Raw genomic sequence first — 25,529 nt, forward strand, 5'->3', positions numbered from 1 at the left:
CATTCCGTTTGTAACACATCGAAATATTGCTCTAAGACCCCATAAAGTATATATGGGGTGAAATTCTGAGTCGATCTGAGCATGCCCGTCCGTCTGTTGAAATCACGCTAACTTCCGAACGAAACAAGCTACACGCACAGAAAAACCATGTTTGGACATGGTTGCCGCATCCTTTTAATGCTTATCTAGGGCATGTAATTGCCGCGAAAACCATGTATTTTGTCTTTGTAAAAATAGTTTTCGAGCGGAGAAAAATGTATGGTGGCAATAAGCATTTGAATGGTTCTGAAATACCGCAAACATGTTCTATCATTTAAATGATAGAATTTGAGACCATTAAATGGTCGGGAAAATCATGTACCTGACCATTCAATTTTTTAACTTTTTTACAGGGAAAAAAGTATTTTTATAGGTTAAGTATAAACATGTCTGGAACCATTACATGGCCATAAAGACCATTTACATTTTTTCGTGACCATTTAATTTTTTAACTTTTTTGCAGCGAAAAGAATTTTATGAAAACATTGAGCAGGTACACACGATTTTTATTTTGCGCGTCAGTCGTGTGTTGATTGTTTCTTGGAATGGACGGAGAATACGGATTTACTCTGTTTTGTGTTAATTTATTTATTCAGAAGTGACACGTGATTTTATGTGAACACATAAAAGGAATGTGTAAGTGAAAAAATGTACCTGTTTTTTGTTCTGCATTTTGCTATATGCATCATTTATTTTATTTGCAGTTACATAATGTCTGCGTTTATACATTTGATGGGTACGACGTAAATATGGAATAATTACTTATTGTTGAAATTGAAATAAAATAGAGTGTGTAAAAATATATATAATATTTGCTTGAACGACATTATAAATACAAATAAACAATGAATTAATTTATAAATAAATAAAAACAAACAAATAAAGTTAATTTTGTGTTTTTTTTAGTGGCGTCCTTTTTTCGACGATGAAAAAAGTTTTTTCATAAAGATCAAAACATTTTAGGTTGTGACCATGTTCTTTAAATAACATAACATTTTAAATCGCGACCATTGTCTTTTCATTCAAACAAATTCTTTTTATCAATATAATAACATTTTAGATGAGGACAATTATATTTTTTTTAGAACCATGTTCACTGAGCCAACATGGTTGCAGGTTAAAATGTTACATGGTCGCCGTAAAAATAGCTGCTATCATATTATTTTGCTCTTCGAATATGATTGTGACAATCATGTTTCTTCTCTGCGTGTATCGACTTGAATCTTGGCACAAGTAGTTGCTATTGATGTAGGTCGGATGGTATTGCAAATGGACCATATCGGTCAACTTTTACGTATAGCCCCCATATAAACGGACCCCCAAATTTGGCTTGAAGACCCTCTAAGAGAAACAACTTTCATCTAATCCGGCTGAAATTTGGTACATGGTGTTAGCATATGGTATCTAAAACCATGCAAAAATTGGTCCGCATCGGTTCATAATTATATATAGCCCCCAAATAAACCGATTCCCCGATTTGGCTTTCGGAGCCATAAAGAGAAGCAAATTTCATCCGATCCGGCTGAAATTTGGTACATTGTGTTAGTATATGGTCTTTAACAACCATGCAAAAATTGGTCCACATCGGTCCATAATTATATATAGCCCCCATATAAACCGATCCCCAGATTTGGCTTGCGGAGCCTCTAAGAGAAGAAAATTTCATCCGATCCGGTTGAAATTTGATACATGGTGTTAGTATATGGTCTCTAACAACCATGCAAAAATTGGTCCACATTGGTCAATAATTATATATACCCCCCATATAAACCGCCCCCATATAACATAAACCGATCCCCAGATTTTACTACCGGAGCCTCTTGGACGAGCAAATTTCATCCGATCCGATTGAAATTTGGTACGCGATGCTGGTCCATATCGGTTTATAATTATATAACTTCCGAGAAAAAAAGAGTCGCCAAAAAAGTAATGAAAATGTTCTTTTTGGATCCGGAAGTGGTGCAAAATTGACGCAGAAGCGATGAATTTAACATGGGCTTGTCATAGGTCGGAAGTCCTCCATTTCAATACCCGTTGCACTGAATTTGCATCACTTCTTTAAGTGTGATCCGAATTCAATGTTTTGGATGTAAATTAAAAAATTCTGTGATTTTTGTCATATAAACAATTTTTTTTAATTTTGTCCTTGCTTGTCTGAAACGTTTGACATCAAATATTTTCAAAAATGCACAATTTTTTCAGATTGGATTTAACATTTTTTTCGACAAAATTTAAATGATTTGTACCATTTTCTTACTCTGTTTTTAACCTATTTGAAACAAACAAATTACCCATTAAAAGTATGAAAAAACCAAGTTATAAAAAATTGAGTTAAAAGTACTTCCTGGGTAGTTAAAATAAAGAACATTATTGGGAGTGCATCTTCTGGAAGTGCTTTTTAAGTTGTGCCTTTGGAAGAACTTCCAATTTTTTTTTCGACTTCCTACTATACATAGAATTTAGTAGAATTTCTTGTTTTTTTTTGGTGGAACAAGTCAAGTTCGAACATCGGCTATATTGGTCAAAGTTTTGATATAGTCACCATATAAACCATGCCCACGATTAGTTTGTTTGAGCTTCTAAGCAGTGCACTTTTTATCTGAGTTGGAATTGAAAATCCAAAGTTATTTTAGTCCCATAAATGGGTGTACCGGTTAATTTTTGGGTATATTTAGCTCCAACTTTGGCCGATTTTTCAATACACCAATCATCGTTTACATCGGGCCATATTCTGATATAGTCTCCTATAGGTAAACCGGTCTTCCTATTTGGTGTCTTTTATTCGAAAGATATTGCTCCATACACTGATATAATCCTCATACAAACCGCTATTTCGGCTTCGTTGCTTGAGGACATGCACAGAAACAAAATTCACGAAAATTTTTCCAATTAAAGTCTTAATTGAGTTTTAAAACATATTCAATTAAAACTTTAATTGATCCAACAAATTTTTTAATTGAAACAAAAATCAATCACAAAAAGTAATAGTATCAATTAATTTTTTAATTGGATGAATTATTTTTTTTTATTGCCTTTCAATTAATTTTTTAATTGATGCAATCATTTCTGTGATTGAAGACATTTAATTTAAAAATTAATTGGATCAATTAATTTCGTGATTGAAGACTAAAAATATTTTTGTGTGTGTGTTGAGGACATGTCCACCGAAATAGGCTATATTACGATCACAAATCTATACATCTGAACGGTTCCGTTAAAAACACCAATTTACTATAGATCTGCAATTAACCTATTTTCCCACATTTCTAATGTTCAAAGAGCTTCTTTCAAAGACATAAGATTCGTCCCCATCGACCTTACGGCTGTCGATACTTGTTTTAAATTCAATTACATGACTTTTACATCTGTATCTAACTAATCACCAACGGGGAACAATTAATCAATCCTGAAGCTTACAACTCAAGACAATGTTGTACCTAATTGTACAATAAATAAAATATTTACAAAAAAACGGAACCTAACTGACCTCATCCTGGCGTAGTGGTAGGAAAATACACAAACAATTTAAGGAAGTCTGGTTTTGTTCCCTTGTTCTCTGGTTGACTACTAAATAACGGGAACGGGAAATACTTGAAGGCGTTTGTTTTGTATTTTATTTTCTTGAGAGTTATGCTCAAAAGAAAACCCAACAAAAATATTATGACTGTATATGATATCCGTTCCAAGACCAACAAGAGGTTGGGACTAAACTCTCGCAAGAATCCTATAGAGGTTTCCTGTCATTGAGAAATACCGGAGATGCTACTGCTAATAATGTAAATGCCCAAGGGTCCATTCACTATGTTGACATTTGTCCAAACAAACAAAGTCACTGAGTCTTACGCACACATGCACACACATATGTGTTTACATATTTGTACATCAATTCGTGTTGTTTTTTTATTAATCTCACATCTATGGAAGGACCACTGAAGGCATAGCTGTTGTCCTTTAAAAAAATCCTATGTTTTACATGATATATTAGACTGAACCCATATTTTTAAATAGTTACAATTATTTTGGCTTTAATTACACACATATTCAAAATCGATGGAAATTACTCTACAGGCACAAACAAAGCTTAATCACTTTGAACCATAGGTCATTCCAAGATAATAGGAGGTCAACGAATTTCCCATTTTTCCAGTAGCCAAAATATATTTGTTTGTTCAACACAGTGCTATGTTTTTGTAGCAGATGTTTAACTGTTAAGCATGAATTCATTCATTCTCAAAAAAATATTGTTGATTATCTACGAAACAATTAATGTATATATTATCGGTTTAATGTTATGCTTATAAAAACATAAAATATTTTTTTAATTCAAATTTCTAAATCCAAAAACAAATGACCAATTTAACAGAACTCTAGAATAATAAAATTATTCTTTATACTAAGACAGTAAAAATATCATTAAAATAGTGCCAATTAAAAAGTTGTTTTTAATGCAACTAAATAAAAATAAAGAAAACGGTTGAAAATGTTGAAGCTTTTAATTAAGATATTAAATATGGCAATTAAAAATTCAATTAAAATATAACTGAAAATTTTATTCGGAAATAATTACCCAGAAAAAAAGAGCTTCCACAAAAATAATTTGGATCCCCAACTTGAGATCCGAAAGTAGTGAAAACTTTTTATTTTATTTCTATAGAAAATTTTGTCAAAATTTTATTTATATAGAAAATTTTGTAAAAATATTACTTGTTTTTTTTTTTAGAAAATTTTGTCAAAATTTTATTTCTATAGAAAATTTTGTCAAAATTTTATTTGTTTTTTTTTTAGAAAATTTTGTCAAAATTTTATTTCTATAGAAAATTTTGTCAAAATTTTATTTCTATAGAAAATTTTGTCAAAATTTTATTTCCATAGAAAATTCTGTCAAAATTTTATTTCTATAGAAGATTTTGTAAAAATATTATTTCTATAGAAAATTTTGTCAAAATTTTAGTTCTATAGAAAATTTTGTGAAAATTTTATTTCTATAGAAAATTTTGTCAAAATTTTATTTCTATAGAAAATTTTGTCAAAATTTTTATTCTGTAGAAAAATTTGTCAAAATTTTATTTATATAGAAAAATTCGTCAAAATTTTATTTATATAGAAAATTTTGTCAAAATTTTTTTTTCTATAGAAAATTTTGTAAAAATATTATTTCTATAGAAAATTTTGTCAAAATATAATTTCTATAGAAAATTTTGTAAACATTTTATTTCTATAGAAAATGTTCTCCAAATTTTATTTTATAAAAATGTTGTCAAAATTTTGTTTCTATAGAAAATGTTGTCAAAATTTTATTTCTATAAAAAATTTTGTCAAAATTTTATTTCATAGAAAATGTTGTCAAAACTTTGCTTCATAGAAAATGTTGTCAACATTTTATATAAGCTTTTGTCAAAATTTTATTTCTATAGAAAATTTTGTCAAAATTTTTTTTCTATAGAAAATTTTATTTCTATAGAAAATTTTGTCAAAATTTTATTTCTATAGAAAATTTTGTCAAAATTTTATTTCTATAGAAAATTTTGTCAAAATTTTATTTCTATAGAAAATTTTGTTAACATTTTATTTCTATAGAAAATTTTGTCAAAGTTTTATTTCTATAGAAAATTTTGTAAAAATTTTATTTCTATAGAAAATTTTGGCAAAATTTTATTTCTATAGAAAATTTTGTTAAAATTTTATTTCTATAGAAAATTTTGTGAAACTTTTATTTCTATAGAAAACTTTGTCAAAATTTTATTTCTATAGAAAATTTTGTCAAAATTTTATTTCTATAGAAAATTTTGGCAAAATTTTATTTCTATAAAAAATTTTGTCAAAATTTTATTTCTTATATTTCATGTTAGCCTGATACCGAAACAGGCAATTAACGTCCAAATGCACTACATCTAATTTTACAATTATTAATCGAGCTTTATGGACAGATTTAGATTAAGGAACATGATTAATAGAGATTATTATACCCTTCACCATAGGATGGGGGGTATATTAACTTTGTCATTCCGTTTGTAACACATCGAAATATTGCTCTAAGACCCCATAAAGTATATATATTCTGGGTCGTGGTGAAATTCTGAGTCGATCTGAGCATGTGCGTCCGTCCGTCCGTCCGTCCGTCTATTGAAATCACGCTAACTTCCGAACGAAACAAGTTATCGACTTGAAACTTGGAACAAGTAGTTGTTATTGATGTAGGTCGGATGGTATTGCAAATGGGCTATATCGGTCCACTTTTACGTATAGCCCCCATATAAACGTACCCCCAAATTTGGCTTGCGAGGCCTCTAAGAGGAGAAAATTTCATCCGATCCGGCTGAAATTTGGTACATGGTGTTAGTATATGGTCTCTAACAACCATGCAAAAATTGGTCCACATCGGTTCATCATTATATATAGCCCCCATATAAACCGATCACCAGATTTGACCTCCGGAGCCTCTTGGAAGACCAAAATTCATCTGATTCAGTTGAAATTTGGTACGTGGTGTTCATATATGGCCTCAAACTCCCATGCAAAAATTGGTCGATATCGGTCCATAATTATATATAGGCCCCTTGTAAACCCATCCCCAGATTTGACCTCCAGAGCCCCTTGGAAGAGCAAAGTTCTTCCCATTCGGTTGAAATTTGGTACGTGATGTTAGTATATGGTATCCAACAACCATGCAGGAATTGGTTCCTATCAGTCCATAATTATATATAGCTTCCATATAAAACCGATCCCCAGATTTGTCCTCCGGTGCTTTTTGGAGAAGCAAAATTCATCCGATCTGCTTGAAATTTGGTACGTGGTGGAAGTATATGATATTTAACAACCATGCCAAAAGTGGTCCATATGAGTCCATAATCATACATAGCCTCATATAAACCGATCCCGAGATTTGGTTTTGGAGCCTCTTGGAGGAGCAAATTTCATCCGAGTGAGTTGAAATTTGGTACATTATGCTAGTATATGGTCGTTAACAACCATGCCTAAATAGGTCCATATCGGTCTATAGTTATATATGGCCCTCAGATAAATCGATCCCCAATCACACAAAAATTGGTCCATATCAAGTTCATAATTGTATATAGACCCCATATAAGCGACCCCCATATTTCAATTCTGGCTCTCTACGTACCGTGCAAAAAGTCCATATCGATTTCTAATTATTTGTAGACTTAACTATACATAACTTTTTTGTCTAATATATACCACGTATAGACTAACTCACAATTTAGAAAACTATGTTAAGAAGTTTTAAGATACCACAACCTAAGTAATTCGATTGTGGATGTTAGTCTTTCATAGAAGTTTCTACGCAATCCATGGTGGCGGGTACATAAGATTCGGCCTGGCCGAACTTACGGCCGTATATACTTGTTTTTTATGTTGTGCTTTGTTTTTATTTTGCTATTTTCGGCATATATTTTTTTATAAATAAACTTTTTCCCATTTAAACTCAATAAAAAATTGAAAATTATTGTAATTTGTAAAACCCCGCTAAAGAACTTCTTTGGATATAAAAAAATCAACTGACGTATATTCAAATCCCCGCGAAAGAGAAATTTTTTATTTTAGTTTTATTGTTATTTTTTTACCTTTTTTGGGAGCAACCGTGGTGCAATGGTTAGCATGCCCGCCTTGCATACACAAGGTCGTGGGTTCGATTCCTGCTTCGATCGAACACCAAAAATTTTTCAGCGGTGGATTACCCCACCTCAGTAATGCTGGTGACATTTCTGAGTATTTCAAAGCTTCTCAAAGTGTTTTTACCGCAATGTGGAGTGTCGTTCGGACTCGGCTATAAAAAGGAGAACCCTTGTCATTGAGCTCAACTTAGATTCGGACAGCACTCAGTGATAAGAGAGAAGTTCACAATGGACTGAATAGTCTAAGTTAACCTGAAATATCGGGCTGCCACTATGCCTAACATAACCTTCCTTTTTTATTGTTTTTTTTTTTTTTGCGACATTTAATTGTCCAAAATTTGAATTTTGACTTTAAACTGCCAAATAACGTAGATATATACTAAGTTTTATTCTTCAAAGCTAGCACGTATATAATATAATATAATTCCCCAACCCATTAGTATGCTATTCTCTTAGCCACTATGCCGACAACGCCAGAGTGATATAAAAAAAACAAGACACATATGTTTTATGGGAATTTCCATTACAAGATTTCACTTTTTTCCGAGTAATTAATAGCTAAGATGTTTTAACAAATAAAGCAAAACAAAATAAACAATTACTATAGTTCTTCTAAAACTTAAAACCCCCAACCTTCAAGCCATACCAGCTAATTGCACATACATACGTACATACTATAATGGTGCTAAGGTGTATGTTAGTCTCTCGTTGTGCTGTAATCACGTAGCCACCTAAGAAATCTCATATGTGTCACAATAGCGGCTTAATCATTCAAGAATCTTTTGTATAATTTGTAATTAGAGAGAAAATTTTCTAAAGGTTATTTAACCACAAGGATAGTGTCATGGTTTTCACCATTGTTCTTCACATAATAAGGTTTGGATTTTGGCTCATATCCCTCCCCTAGGAAACGCTAATTAGGGGAGATATTTTCACTTAAAAGGGAATTTAAATTGCCATGATCTTTTAGCACAATTCATTAAGATATCATATGAAAAAGTTTTTATGTTATTATGAAAGATTTCAAAAATTTACATCAGTTTTTCAATTAGTCCTGCTCTTTGATTTCCGACGTGTTAGCCCGTGGGTATGTTTTGTGTATTTGATTTAAATCAAATAAGCTACCCAGCAAAATAGTAGTGAAAATGTTGTTTTTTGATCCGGAAGTGGTGCAAAATTGGTGCAGAAGCCATGAATTTAACATGAGATTGATGCCCAACATTTTAACAGCTGTTGCACTGAATTTGCATTACTGTTTTTTGATCCGGAAATGGTGCAAAATTGGTGCAGAAGCCATGAATTTAACATGAGATTGATGCCCAACATTTCAACAGCTGCTGCACTGAATTTGCATTACTTCTTAAGGTGTGATCCGAATACAGTATTTTGCATTTGAATTAAAAAATTCTTGTAATATTTAATCAAATAAACAAGTATATACGGCCGTAAGTTCGGCCAGGCCGAAGCTTATGTACCCTCCACCATGGATTGCGTAGAAACTTCTACTGAAGACTGTCATCCACAATCGAATTACTTGGGTTGCGGTAACACTTGCCGATGGCAAGGTATCTTAAAACTTCCTAACACCGTAATATATACCACATAGTCCATACGTGGTATATATTCAACTAAAAAAGGCCGACTAATTACGTATATAATTAAGTTTAAAGTTTCTATAGAAATAAAATTTTGACAAAATAAAATGTTGACAACATTTTCTATAGATGTAAAATTTGGAAAAAATTTTCTATAGAAATAGAATTTGGATTAAATTTTCTATAGAAATAAAATTCTGACAAAATTTTCTATAGAAATAAAATTTTTATAAAATTTTCTATAGAAATAAAATTTTGACAAAATGTTCTATAGAAATAAAATTTTGACAAAATTTTCTATAGAAATAAAATTTTCTATAGATATAACATTTTGACAATCTTTTCTATAAAACTAAAATTTTAGTAGATTATTTTTGGCTCGAGTGGCACCCATGATTATGAACCGATAAGGACCAATTTTTGTGTGATTGGGGATCGCCTATATATAACTATAGACCGATATGGACCAATTTTGGCATGTTTATTAGCGGCCTTATACTAACACCACGTTGCAAATTTTAACCGTATCGGATGAATTTTGCTCCTCTAAGAGGCTCCGGAGATCAAATCTGGGTAAAGGTTTATATGGGGGCTATATAAATTTATGGACCGATTTGGATCAATTCTCGCGTGTTTGTTGGAGACCACATTCTAACACCACGTTCCAAATTTCAACCGGATCGGATGATTTTTGCTCCTCCAAGAGGCTCCGGAGGACAAATCTGGGGATCGATTTATATGGGGGCTATATATAATTATGGGCCGATATGGACCAATTCTGGCATGGTTGTTAGAGACCATATACTAACACCACGTACCCAATTACAACCGGATCGGATGAAGTTTGCTCCTCTCAGAGGCTCCGGAATTCAAATCTGAGGATCGGTTTATACGGGGGCTATATATAATTATGGACCGATATAGACCAATTTTGGCATGGTTGTTAGAGACAATATACTAACACCACGGACCAAATTTCAATCGGATCGGATGACTTTTGCTCCTCTAAGAGGCTCCGGAGGTCAAATCTGGGGTAGGGTTTATATGGGGGCTATATATAATTATGGCCCGATGTGGACCAATTTTTGCATGGTCATTAGAGAACATATACCAACACCCATAAGCGTAGTAAGGCCTCTAGGGGGAGGGCTTAGGCCCCTCCAGAAAAAAATTAGCCCCCTAGAATGTGAAAACCTCTATATGATTTTCCATTATATATTGTTACTGTAGTATAGATAGGGGGGCTACAGCCCCCCTGGTTAAAAATGTCTAGATACGGCAATGCCAACACCATGTACCAAATTTCAGCCGGATCGGATGAAATTTGCTTCTCTTAGAGGCTCCGCAAGCCAAATCGGGAGATCGGTTTATATGGGGACTATATATAATTATGGACCGATGTGGACCAATTTTTGGATGGTTGTTAGAGACCATATACTAACACCATGTACCAAATTTCAGCCAGATCGGATGAAATTTGCTTCTCTTAGAGCAATCGCAAGCCAAATTTGGGGGTCCGTTTATATGGGGGCTATACGTAAAAGTGGACCGATATGGACCAACTTTTGCATGGTTGTTAGAGACCATATGCTAACACCATGTACCAATTTTTAGCCGGATCGGATGAAATTTGCTTCTCTTAGAACAATCGCAAGCCAAATTTGGGGGTCCGTTTATATGGCGGCTATACGAAAAAGTAAACCGATACGGCACATTTCCAATACCATCCGACCTACATCAATAACAACTACTTGTGCCAAGTTTCAAGTCGATAGCTTGTTTCGTTCGGAAGTTAGAGTGATTTCAACAGGCGGACGGACGGACATGCTCAGATCGACTCAGAATTTCACCCAGACCCAGAATATATATACTTTATGGGGTCTTAGAGCAATATTTCGATGTTTTACAAACGGAATGACAAAGTTAATATACCCCCATCCTATGGTATAATAATTTTTTACAATGTTTATGATTTTTAATGCATTCTAGTGCTTGGAATAAATAACAGGGTGGCTGATAAATCCCCGGTCTGACAGATGGCGTCGCTAGTATTAAATGCATATTATTTTTATATAGTACCACCATTCAAATGATTCGTGTCAAAATTTGACGTCTGTGAATCAATTAGTTTATGAGATAGAGCGTCTTTTGTGAGGCAACTTTTGTTATTGTGAAAAAAAAAATGGAAAAAAAGGAATTTCGTGTTTTGATAAAATACTGTTTTCTGAAGGGAAAAAATACGGTGGAAGCAAAAACTTGGCTTGATAATGAGTTTCCGGACTCTGCCCCAGGGAAATCAACAATAATTGATTGGTATGCAAAATTCAAGCGTGGTGAAATGAGCACGGAGGACGGTGAACGCAGTGGACGCCCGAAAGAAGTGGTTACCGACTAAAACATAAAAAAAATCCACAAAATGATTTTGAATGACCATAAAATGAAGTTGATCGAGATAGCAGAGGCCTTAAAGATATCAAAAAACGTGTTGGTCATATTATTCATCAATATTTGGATATGCGGAAGCTCTGTGCAAAATGGGTGCCGCGCGAGCTCACATTTGACCAAAAACAACAACGTGTTGATGATTCTGAGCGGTGTTTGCAGCTGTTAACTCGTAATACACCCGAGTTTTTCCCTCGATATATGATCATGGATGAAACATGGCTCCATCACTACACTCCTGAGTCCAATCGACAGTCGGCTGAGAGGACATCGACCGGTGAACCGTCTCCGAAGCGTGGAAAGACTCAAAAGTCCGCTGGCAAAGTAATGGCCTCTGTTTTTTGGGATGCGCATGGAATAATATTTATCGATTATCTTGAGAAGGGAAAAACCATCAATAGTGACTATTATATGGCGTTATTGGAGCGTTTGAAGGTCCAAATCGCGGCAAAACGGCCCCATATGAAGAAGAAAAAAGTGTTGTTCCACCAAGACAACGCACCGTGCCACAAGTCATTGAGAACGATGGCAAAAATTCATGAATTGGGATTCGAATTGCTTCCCCACCCACCGTATTCTCCAGATCTGGCCCCCAGCGATTTTTTCTTGTTCTCAGACCTCAAAAGGATGCTCGCAGGGAAAAAATTTGGCTGCAATGAAGAGGTGATCGCCGAAACTGAGGCCTATTTTGAGGCAAAACCGAAGGGTACTACCAAAATGGTATCAACAAATTGGAAGATCGTTATAATCGTTATATCGCTCTTGAAGGGAACTATGTTGAATAATAACAAGTATATACGGCCGTAAGATCGGCCAGGCCGAATCTTATGTACCCTCCACCATAGATTGCGTAGAAACTTCAACTAAAGACTGTCATCCACAATCGAATTACTTGGGTTGCGGTAACACGTGCCGATGACAAGGTATCTTAAAACTTCTTAACACCGTCTTTTAAATTATAAGATAGTCCATACGGGATATATATTAAACCAAAAAAGGTCGACTAAATACGTAAATAATTCAGTTTGACAAAATTTTCTATATAAATAGAATTTTGACAAAATTTTCTATAGAAATAAAATTTTGACAAAATTTTCTATAGCAAAAAAATTTTTACAAAATTTTCGATAGCAATCAAATCCAATGAAGGACTGGGGAATTCTTCCCACTTAAATATGAGCTAAATTATTAGTTTTTGTACCAAAAAGAATAGCAACAACCGAAGAAAGCAAATACAAGGATTGATGGCAACAACAACAACAATGATGTGAAGTCTGAGTAAGATTTTCCACTTCCACAACAGTTGAAGGTACCACCAGTATTTAATCATAAGTTTTGTTGGGTATAGTAATAAAATGTATGTTGACAAAATTTTCTATAGCAATAAAATTTTGACAAAATTTTCTATAGTAAAAAATTTTGACAAAATCTTCTATAGAAATAAAATTTTCACAAAACTTTCTGTAGCATTAAATTTTGAAAAAATTTTCTATAAAAATAAAATTAAAAAAAATTTCTATAGTAATAAAATTTTAGCAAAACTTTCTACACACAAAAAACAAACAATTCAATCACGAAATTAATTGATCCAATTAATTTTTAATTGAGATGTCTTCAATCACCGAAATGACAGTATCAATTAAAAAATTAATTGAAGGTCAATTAAAAAGTTAATTGATCCAATTAAAAAATTAATTGATACTATTATTTTTGTGATTGATTTTTGTTTCAATAAAAAAAAATTGTTGAATCAATTATATTTTTAATTGAATATTTTTTAAAACTCAATCAAAATTTTAATTGGAAAAAATGTTCGTGAAATTTTTGTGTGTATAGAAATAAAATTTTGGTAGATTATTTTTGGGGATCGGCTATATATAACTATAGACCGATATGGACCAATTTTGGCATGGGTGTTAGCGGCCAAATACTAGCGCAATATACCAAATTTCACCAAGTACCAAATTTCAACCGGGTCGGAGAATTTTGCTCCTCCAATAGTACCGGAGGTCAAATCTGGGGTTCGGTTTAAATGGAGGTATATATAATTAAGACCGATGTGAACCAATTTGTGCATGGTTGTTAGAGACCATATACTAACACCATGTACCAAATTTCAGCTGGATCGGATGAAATTTGCTTCTCTTAGAGGTTCCGCAAGCCAAATCTGCGGATCGGTTTATATGGGGGCTATATATAATTATGGACCGATGTGGACCAATGTTTGCATGGTTGTTAAAGACCATATACAAGCACCATGTACAAAATTTCAGTCAGATCGGATGCAATATGCTTCTGTTAGAGGCTCCACAAGCCAAATCTGGGGATCGGTTTATATGGGGGCTATATATAATTATGGACCGATGTGGACCAATTTTTGCATGGTTGTTAGATACCATATACCAACACCATGTACAAAATTTCAGTCAGATCGGATGCAATATGCTTCTGTTAGAGGCTCCACAAGCCAAATCTGGGGATCGGTTTATATGGGGGCTATATATAATTATTGACCGATGTGGACCAATTTTTGCATGGTTGATAGAGACCATATACCAACATCATGTACCAAATTTCAGCCGGATCGAATGAAATTTGCTTCTCTTTGAGACCATATACTAACACCATGTACCAAATTTCAACCGGATCGGATGAATTTTACTCCTCCAATAAGCTCCGCAAGCCAAATCTGAGCGTCAGTTTATATGGGGGCTATACGTAAAAGTGGTCCGATATGGCCCATTTTCAATACCATCCGACCTACATCAATAACAACTACTTGTGCCAAGTTTCAAGTCGATAGCTTGTTTCTTTCGGAAGTTAGCGTGATTTCAACAGACGGACGGACGGACGGACATACTTAGATAGACTCAGAATTTCACCACGACCCAGAATGTATATTTTTTGTGAGGTCTTAGAGCAATATTTCGATGTCATAGACTGCCGCAAATCTCTCTACGAGATGGCTGAGTACCTAATATGGGTGCCTGGCCATAGAAACATACCAGACAACTGCTTATCGGATAAGTTGGCAAGGATAGGAACTACATTACATATTCCAGGGTCACTAGAATCTATTGGTATGCCTCTGACTACCTCTGGCTTTTATGATGCCGAATGTTCCATGGGAGAAATGCAAGGGTTGCAATAACCCGCGGCTCCATCTCTAAATTTAAATCCCACACTAGGTATGTTATGATATGCTAAGACGTCAGATATCACTCCTGATATCTGCTATAACGGGTCGCTGTCTTATAGGCAAGTTTGCAAAAACTATTGGCGTGAAGTACAGTGACAAAGGTATCGATTAAATACCTCTGTTGTGATTGTCCTGCATTTTGTGTAGGGCGTAAGCGAATTTTAGAGGCATTTAGCTTAAAATTACTGGCATTAGAGGCATTTAGCTTAAAATTACTGTTCGTAAGTGGGATTATTTTTGTGAACGTATTTTTCCGAAATTCGTTACTGAAGCACACTCACGAAGACATATTTGGAAAACATAGGGTTGGGTTACGTTAAAGTGGCAGCCCGATTAAGTTTCAGGCTCACTTAGACTATTCAGTCCATTGTGATACCACATTAACTAAAAGTACCTATTACATATGGACACATCTAGTTTTAACCACTGAACCTTCTCGATTATTTTCTTCTGTTGAACCAACCCGATTGTTCCAAAAACATAAGAAGACTGCTTAAGTTAACATTTTCCAGGTCCTCCAGTAAGCTAAAGCTATGTGCCCCTAAAATTCGCTTACGCCTTAGAGGTGTTTAATTGATTCCTTTTCCTTCGCATCATGACACCGCATACAGTAGTCATTATACTTCGCATCAATAGTTTTTGCAAAATCGCCTATCAGGCAGCGACCCGTTAGTGTAGATATCAGGAGTGAAATCTGACGTCTTGAGAACACTAGCATATCTAGTGTGCGGTTTAAGTTTAAATGGAGCCATATATGCTTGACGTTGTTACAACCCTTGCAATTCTCCCATCGAACATTTGCCATCATAACAACCTTCTCACGCAGTAAGAGGTTGCAGGTACCCAGAGGCATACAAACAGATTCTAGTTCCCCTGGAACATGTAAGGTAGTTCCTAGCCTTTCTAACTCATCCGCTTCGCAATTCCCCGTACCCATATTCACAGGTACCCATATTAGGTGAATATTGTTCTGCTCAGCCATCTCGTTCAGAGATTTGCGGCAGTCGATGGCCGTTTTCGAGTTAAGGAACACAGAATCCAAGGATTTTATTGCAGGTTGACTGTCTGAGTATATATTAATGCCAACATTTGACGGAATATTACTTCTCAGCCAATTCGCCACCTCTCTTATTGCTAATATTTCAGCCGGAACAACAATACAGTGATTAGGTAATCTTTTCGCTATTCGAAGTTCCAGGTCATTAGAATATACTCCCACCAATGATACACATTTATTTAGTCAATCGACTTATATATCGAGGACTTTATTTTTAAAAAATAATATAAAACAAAACATTAAAATAATAGAAATATAAAAAGTTATCATAGTCAGAGTATAAATGCAGTTGTTAATGTCACAACATTTTTCCCATTTCTTTCCCGCCCCTTGATAATTCATTCAATTTTTCAAACCATCCAAATTCGGCGTATCGGTAAATGTCACTTCTGCCGTTGTAGAGGCACTCTGATATTCGATAAGTACAATCTTATTAAGGCCCACCTTAAGTACTTCCGCAGGTACATACAATGTAACCTGAGGCCCTACCATAGGCCAATAGCGACCCAAATTTTCTCCATTCACAAAGGCAATGCCTTTACTCCAACCCGTGGTGTCCAGATAGGTGTCACTGGTATGCAAGTCTTTAATCTCAAAAGATCCATAGAATATAGTGGGTCCATCATTGGGAATTTTCAATGAATCGATTTCATTGAGTTTGGATCCCTCTTTTTGAATTAGGCGTTCGATATCCTCATAGGATTCAAGGGGAAATTTGGTCATATTCCAATTCGTTAAGGTTTTCTTATCGTATGTAACATCACCAGTAATGCCCTTGAAATCTATTATGGATCCATAATTAATGCGTCCCTGATTCTCCACAAGAATTTGTAATTTCTTGCCCGATCTCAAAGGTATGGGTAAATCATAGATGGGTGTTTCACGTGATAGAATTCCAACAAAATCATTTTCAACATAAATCAAAGCACGATCATGTAATCCTTGCATTTGCAATAAACCAGGATCTTTTTTGGTGGTGGGTAAATAGGTCTCATACAAAACTAGACCGGAAAATTGGTTTAAAGCTTCAAATGTTTTAGGTTTCTCTGCTATCACAACTCCTGTGGCTAGCTCCTGGCGTCCAGCTTTCGAGAGCAAAGAACAGCAGACTTGAAGTTTAATCGTTCCATAATTCTTTTTAGGCATTGGCTCAGGAACAGGAATCTTTGGCAAGGGCAAATAGCGTGAGATAATTTCACGTATTGCAAAATATTTTGAAGTAGGATCTCCGGCCTCGGTCATGGGAGCATCGTAATCGTAGGAGGTTATATCAGCCATATAACGTCCTGGTCCACCATCGTTAGCGCCAGCTGTAAAGCCAAAATTTGTGCCACCATAGTACATATAGAAATTCACGCTGGCACCATCGTTCAACATTTCTCTATAATATATAAAATATTGACAAATTAACTTAATGTAAATTAAATTAAACTAAATTAAAATTAATTAAATTAAATTATCGAATGAATACCCCGAATAACAATTCGACTGATGGGAGAGCTTAAGATAGGGCGCTAACATCGATCTTTAGAAGCAGCTCTAAGATAATGCGGTCGCCGGTAAAAACGACGCCTCTCACCGGCGCCGTACCTGCTAATAAAGGAGGGACTATAATATATACACCACGCGGGATTATAGTAGACCCCGACCACAAGGAACGTGAGACTCCGAGTAATCCAAGAGACTGTGGAAAATACCCCCAATCGGACAAAACTTTTTCCAACTATAGCTCGGCGAAACACGAGTTTATTATGACAATGAGAAAAACGGAAGTATCAATTGACACTCCGCAAGATGAAGGCCGTAATAAGTAGGCAGAGGAACATAAGTAGGGACGTTCAAGAAGGAGTCTCCGAAATAGACGAACTACTTGATGTCATCGGTAACTACCGGAAAACTTGGAAGATGGCAGAGCAGGAGAGGGAAGCCGGTATACCAAGAAGGATCTTGCGCCAGATACCCCAACACTTCACATCCCCGAGAATAAGCGAAGTGCACCCAGCCCAGTAGAGACAAACCCAGGAAAGAATTTTAAGAAGAGATCGAACGAAGTGCTGGCGTTTACTGGGGTAAATAAAGCTTCTGACGTAAAGTTTCCGATCACGAAAGGTATACCAAGAAGAATACATGAGGTTCTTGCGACAGATACGCCAACACTTCCGACCCCCAAGAATAAGGGAAGTTCACCCAGTCCAGTAGAGACAAACCCAGGAAATAAGCTTAAGAAGAGATGGAACAAAGTGCTGGCAGCCACTGGGTTAAATAAAGCTTCCGACATAAAGTTTCCGAGCACGAAAGGGGGAAACCGAAGAGAATACCACGACAAAAGGGCCCAGGGGAACGCCCAATGTGAAATGCAGCTCAGAGAACTGTATTTACGTAGAAGAAGAGGTCGGGGATAATGCCGAACATACATTCTTTACATGCAACCGGAGGGGAGAGCGACGGACAGCGCTAGAAGATGAAATTGGACATGTCTCTCCGAGAGATATAGTCCAGAAGACGGTACAGAATAAAAAGAACTTAGAGGCCATAGGGCGATTTGTAGAACACGTTCTCCGTAGGAAAAAGGTAGACATGGAGACTACGACATGAGTACTGTAAGGTTGAATCCGGATGCGGACTAGAAGGAGATAATCACGGACCACGTGGGGTTCACATCGAAGTAATGCGAAATCGGTTCCGAAGTGGTAATCATAACCCGAGGGAAGAGGGATGAGTTTTTAACCGGTGGCCATTTGGAGCCCGGCACACGGGTGGACACTACCCTTACCCGCAGAAAAAAATTAAATTAAATTGAAATGAAATGAAATTAAAATAGAATTAACTCACATGAATGTATTCTTTATCGAATTTGTATTGACTCGAGCCATAGATTCTCCCCAATGTGTCAGCCATCCAGGATAGTATTCTGCATTGACCAATGGTCCTTTGGGTTGTATACGCCTCAGTTTATTCCAATAATTTGTTAAATTATTTGTAGCACCAAAATCCATGGCCGCCACAACACCATCAATATGACCACAATATAAAACACTTGGTCCATCGTTGGTAAAGAGGACAGCTTTATCTTTAACATGACCCAAAGTTTCATCTCGTAACCATGCACGATATTTCTTGTCGCATGCATAATATGACCCATATTCATTTTCAACTTGCACCATAATAATGGGACCACCGTTGCCATAGAGATAGGGTCCAATTTTCGCCATTAACTGTGAGTACCATATACGGATTTCAAATAAGTAATCTGGATAATGGGAGAAAAATAATTCGATTTTTGATCACTACATGACAATAATATAAGAAATTTATTTTTAAATAATGTGAATAGTCTTTGCTTGTCGTTAAAATTAAAGAGTCACATTTACCAAGAGGCGGTATGAAAATAAGCCACGTTTTATAATGAAAATTAACCCCAATAAAATGGTCGGCATGAACATGGACCCCAGGAATATGAACCCTCAAATGAAACATGGTCACTAACTTGGGACGACACTTCATAATGAATATGAGCCCACTGAAAATGAAGTCCAATAAAATATAACTAAAACAAAAAGTGTGAAAATTAACCCTACACGCAAAAAATAATTCTTTCCTCCCAAACGAAATTTTAGACAAACAAAGTTCGTTTCTCACTTGCTTTTCGCTGTAAGGAAGTGTATTTGGAAGAAAAGTATATACTTTTTGTGATAAACGTTTATTCTTTTCCAGGATGTAAAAATAATTTCATAAAGACAAACTCAAAAAAAAACTATGGACTTTTTGCACGGTATTTTGTAATTGAAATATGGGGGTCGTTTATATGGGGGCTATATACAATTATGAACTTGATATGGACCAATTTTTGTGCGATTGGAAATCGATTTATCTGAGGGATATATATAACTATAGACGGATATGGACCTAGTTAGGCATGGTTGTTAACGACCATATACTAGCACAATGTATCAAATTTCAACTCACTCGGATGAAATTTGCTCCTCCAAGAGGCTCCAAAACCAGATATCGGGATTGATTTTATGGGGCTATATATGATTATGGACTGATATGGACCACTTTTGGCATGGTTGTTAAATATCATATACGATCACCACGTACCAAATTTCAAGCAGATCGGATGAATTTTGCTTCTCCAAAAGGCACCGGAGGTAAAATCTGGGGATCGGTTTATATGGGGCCCATATATAATTATGGACCGATTTCGACCAATTTTTGCATGGGAGTTTGAGACCATATATTAACACCACGTACCAAATTTCAACTGAATCAGATGAATTTTGGTCTTCCAAGAGGCTCTGGAGGTCAAATCTGGTGATCGGTTTATATGGGGGCTATATATAATTATGAACCGATGTGGATCAATTTTTGCATGGTTGTTAGAGACCATATACTAACACCATGTACCAAATTTCAGCCGGATCGGATGAAATTTGCTTCTCTTAGAGGCCTCGCAAGCCAAATCGGGGGATCGGTTTATATGGGGGCTATATATAATTATCGACCGATGAGGACCAATTTTTGCATGGTTGTTAGAGGCCTCGCAAGCCAAATCACAATAATAACAACTACTTGTGCCAAGTTTCAAGTCGATAGCTTGTTTCGTTCGGAAGTTAGCATGATTTCAACAGACGGACGGACGGACATGCTCAGAATTTCACCACGACCCAGAATATATATACTTTATGGGGTCTTAGAGCAATATTTCGATGTGTTACAAACGGAATGACAAAGTTAATATACATCCCATCCTATGGTGGAGGGTATAAAAAACATTGTTTTCTTGCTAATTGCATTTTCCCTCACATCTTTCTCACATCCACGAGGTTTTTTAGTTCTTAACACCTTTTCCTGTAATACCAACAATGTAGAAGAAATTATACGATTTTATAAACTTTTAAAATTTTTACCTTTCGCCTGGACGGAGAATCGAACCGCGGACCATGCACTTTGTAAGCCAACACATTAACCACTGTTATGATCATCAATAGATAAATATCCATATAAGTTATATTTATATAGCATAGCCTGCGGCGCCCACGAACCGAATAAACAAAGTTTATTTAACAGAAACAAACATTTAGTTTGGCATGCCAAGGGTCGTGGGTTCGATCCCTGCTTTGACCAAAGTTTTTTTTTTTTTGCACATATTCCACATATGTTCGGAAAATTCCGAAAAAATGTTCAACATTACATTGTAGTATATTAAATTTTGAACTGTACAAATGTGTCTTATTAACGACCTAAAGTCAGAAAAGAACTGTGTTTGATATAAACGAAATGGACTGTGTTGTTGTTTCAAAAATAACTTTTTTTATTGAAAAAATAAAATTTTTTAACAAACGAATTTTTTTTGTGATAGAAGTTTAACATTTTCGAAGCAATTCAAAAAACACTAACAAAAGAAAACGTTTTCGGTACACGTTTTCCAAACGTTTTTTTTTCTTTGCGTGTAACTGAAGTGAAAATATGAGGTTTTAGGTAAAACAAGTATATATGGCCGTAAGTTCGGCCAGGCCGAATCTTGTGTATCCTCCACCATGGATTGCGTAGAAACTTCTACGAAAGACTGTCATCCACAATCGAATTATTTGGGTTGTGGTATCTTAAAACTTCTTAACACCGTTTTCTAAATTGTGAGTTAGTCCATACATGGTATATTAGACAAAAAAGTTATGTATAGGTAAGTCTACAAATAATTACGAATCGATATGGACTTTTGCACGGTACGTAGGGAGCCAGAATTGAAATATGGGGGTCGCTTATATGGGGGCTATGTACAGTTATGAAATTGATATGGACCAATTTTTGTGGGATTGGGGATCGATTTATCTGAGGGCAATATATAACTATAGACCGATATGGACCTAGTTATGCATGGTTGTTAGCGGCCATATACTAGCATAATGTACCAAATTTCAACTGACTCGGATGAAATTTGCTCCTCCAAGAGGCTCCAAAACCAAATCTCGGGATCGGTTTATATGGGGGCTATATATGATTATGGACTGATATGGACCACTTTTGGCATAGTTGTAAAATATCATATACTACCACGTACCAAATTTCAATCAGATCGGATGAATTTTGCTCTTCCAAGGGGCTACGGAGGTCAAATCTGGGGATCGGTTTATATGGGGGCTATATATAATTATGGACCCATTTCGACTAATTTTTGCATGTGTGTTTGAGGCCATATATTAACACCAAGTACCAAATATCAACTGAATCAGATGAATTTTAGTCTTCCACGAGGCTCCGGGGCTCCGCAAGCCAAATCGGGGGATCGGTTTATATGGGGGCTATATATAATTATGGACCGATGTGGACCAATTTTTGCATGGTTGTTAGAGACCATATACCAACACCATGTACCAAATTTCAGCTGGATCGAATAAAATTTGCTTCTCTTAGGGGCTCCGCAAGCCAAATCTGGTGATCGGTTGATATGGGGGCTATATATAGTTATGGACCAATTTTTGCATGGTTGTTAGAGACCATATACCAACACCATGTAGCAAATTTCAGCCGTATCGGATGAAATTTTTTTCTCTAAGAGGCTCGGCAAGCCAAATCGGGGGATCGGTTTATATGGGGGCTATACGTAAAAGTGGACCGATATGGCCCATTTGCAATACCGTCCGACCTACATCAATAACAACTACTTGTGCCAAGTTTCAAGTCGATAGCTTGTTTCGTTCGGAAGTTAACGTGATTTCAACAGACGGACGGACGGACACGCTCAGATTGACTCAGAATTTCTCCACGACCCAGAATATATATACTTTATGGGGTCTTAGAGCAATATTTTGATGTGTTACAAACGGAATGACAAAGTTAATATACCCCCATCGTATGGTGGAGGGTATAAAAATTTCGAAAAAAAAAATCGAATTTCTTCTACATTGTTTGTATTACAGAAAAAGTTGGTAAGAACTAAACAAAATCTCGTCGAAGTGAGAAAGGTGTGAATGAGCCAGATAGAATTAGCCAGAAACGAAAAAAAAGTTTTGTGTTAATCTTTAAGAAATTATTTTTAAATCCTGTAAACAAATCAACATTTATCACAAAAAGTATATACTTTTCTTCCAAACAAATTTCCTTACAGTGAAATGTAAACAGGAAACCATATTTGTTTGTCTAAATTTCGTTTGGGAGGAAAGAATTATTTCTTTAAAACAATGAAGTTTTAATTAAGCGACAATTTATAATCTTTGATTAAAAAATTATTAAATTTAGGGCACGAATCTTGTAAATTGTTAATTAAAAGGCGTATGTCCTTGAGCTAAGAAAATGGTTCTTAAAGAAAAGAAAAACATTTTTGATGGAAATAAATCATTTTTAAATTAACGGACAAATTTAATCTTCGAATCGTATATTTTATTGCAAAAAGAGAATGAAAATTCGACAAATGGAATCTGCATCCTAGATTTAATATTATTGACCCAAGACTAAAAGCTAGACAGGTCCCAAAAAATATCTTTATTTTGAAGAAGCCGCATCCTTGGCTGGGAATCAATACCAAAATCCTTAATGGAAGGTCAAAATCTTTGGATCCAAACAAACTTTTTTTGAGTATTGACTCTTCAAAGTAAAAAATGTTTTTGTTTTAGTTAAAAAAAAGACTTTAAATGCTAAATAAATAAATTTTACACTCAAAAAAATGAAACCTATATTTCACTAAGGCCAATTTAACTTTATTTCAGTTCATGGAATTATTATGTTTGGAGAAAGTTTCTTTTACTATAATAATTTTTTGCGTACCTTAGTTAAATAAACTAAAAAAAGGGAAAAAATTATATACAAATGAAGTATACAGATTTACTAATTTCGTACTTCTGACAAAATAGTTCATAATTTTTTTAAACTTGTAAATTTTATTACAAATGCGCTCATCTTGAACTTCGTATGGCACTAAAGACATTCTTGCAATTTTTAACTCCAATTTTTTCCTTCAAACTAAAAAAATTCTTTAACAAGTGAAACAAAAATTTATTATGTCTAATACATTTTTCTTGATGTCAGGCGTTTGTAATACTGTTTAGTTAAAAGTTTCTAAAAATAATCTAAATTTTCTAAAAATAACCAAAATTAATCATATGTTTACATCTAAATTTATTTCAGTATATACATATTCCTGTCCAAGTTTTCATGATGAAAAGAATGAGAAAAGTATTAAATATCTCTAATATGTGCCCTTCAACTCAACCATATAACCCCACTAAAGAAGAATACGAAAAATACTTACTTATGTCCGATGTTCTCAACTGAATGTTGGGATATTTGGTCAAAAGCCAATAAGGAAATCCACCCTAGACAGAAATAAAAATTAAATGAAATTAATTATTAAAAGAATTTAATATTAAGAACAAACGAAGTAGCTTACAAAATCTCTCTCGGCACATATATAAGGTCCAGGCCTTAAAATCACCAATAAGTCTTCATCTATGGCATATTTAATGAAACGTTCCAAGTTGGCAATGCCATCCCATACATAAACACCATCTTTAGGATTGTGAAGAGACCATTCCACATAACTGCAATTTTCAAAATGTATAATTAAAATTTAAACAAAAAATAATTAATGTCACAGAAGCTATGTATAACATGTTTACTTTGAAATAAAGATGGTGACATTTGTGACTAAATAATTGTGGTATGTATGCCTTAATTACAAAGGTTACAAGCTCGACATTCTAACAATTTAACAAGAATATACTTGTACTTCCAGGAAGCCCCGGAAATCAAATCTGTAGAATGCCATTTTGACAAAATTTTCTATAGAAATAAAATCTTGACAAAATTTTCTATAGAAATAAAATTTTGACAAATTTTTCTATAGAAATATAATTTTGACAAAATTTTCTATAAAAATAAAATTTTGACAAAATTTTCTATAGAAATAAAATTTTGACAAAATTTCAATAGAAATAAAATGTTGGCAAAATTTTCTATAGAAATGAAATTTTGACAAAATTTTCTGTAGAAATAAAATTTAGACAAAATTTTCTATAGAAATAAAATTTTGACAAAATTTTCTATAGAAATAAAATTTTGACAAAATTTTCTATAGAAATAAAATTTTGACAAAATTTTCTATGGAAATAAAATTTTGACAACATTTTCTATAGAAATAAAATTTTGACAAAATTTTCTATTGAAATAAAAAGTTGACAAAATTTTCTATAGAAATGAAATTTTGGAAAAATTTTCTATAGAAATAAAATTTGTTGTTGTTTTTTATTTCAGCTTAAAACCATACATTGACTAAACTACAAGAGTAGCTTAACCAACAGAGGAAAAGAATGTTTGTCAAATAAAAAAACAAAACAAATGGAAATAAAATTTAGACAAAATTTTCTATATAAGTAAAATTTTGACAAAATTTCTATAGAAATAAAATTTTGACAAAATTTTCTATAGAAATAAAATTTTGACAAAATTTTCTATAGAAATAAAATTTTGACAAAATTTTCTATAGAAATAAAATTTTGACAAAATTTCAATAGAAATAAAATTTTGACAAAATTTTCTATAGAAATAAAATTTTGACAAAATTTTCT

At 34.4% G+C, this 25,529-nt stretch overlaps 2 protein-coding genes across 4 annotated transcripts in view; one reads left to right on the top strand and one right to left on the bottom strand.

Moving 5' to 3' along the window:
* Tk (Tachykinin) overlaps positions 1 to 25,529 on the top strand; it is a 152,094-nt gene that overhangs the window by 21,669 nt on the left and 104,896 nt on the right. The window lies entirely within an intron of this gene.
* Positions 16,141 to 25,529, bottom strand: part of Ect3 (Ectoderm-expressed 3) — a 40,202-nt gene continuing 30,813 nt past the window's right edge. For both annotated transcript variants that reach the window (XM_075290616.1, XM_075290615.1), the window contains exons 3-6: positions 24,353 to 24,503; positions 24,215 to 24,278; positions 18,799 to 19,216; positions 16,141 to 17,347 (exon numbers count right to left, since the gene is read on the bottom strand). In XM_075290616.1, coding sequence (XP_075146731.1) covers positions 16,309 to 17,347; positions 18,799 to 19,216; positions 24,215 to 24,278; positions 24,353 to 24,503 — 1,672 coding nt within the window. In that variant the 3' untranslated portion in view covers positions 16,141 to 16,308. The remainder of the gene's footprint in view (positions 17,348 to 18,798; positions 19,217 to 24,214; positions 24,279 to 24,352; positions 24,504 to 25,529) is intronic.

This window comes from Haematobia irritans, chromosome 1 (genome assembly GCF_050003625.1).
Source record: "Haematobia irritans isolate KBUSLIRL chromosome 1, ASM5000362v1, whole genome shotgun sequence".
Lineage (NCBI taxonomy): Eukaryota > Metazoa > Arthropoda > Insecta > Diptera > Muscidae > Haematobia > Haematobia irritans.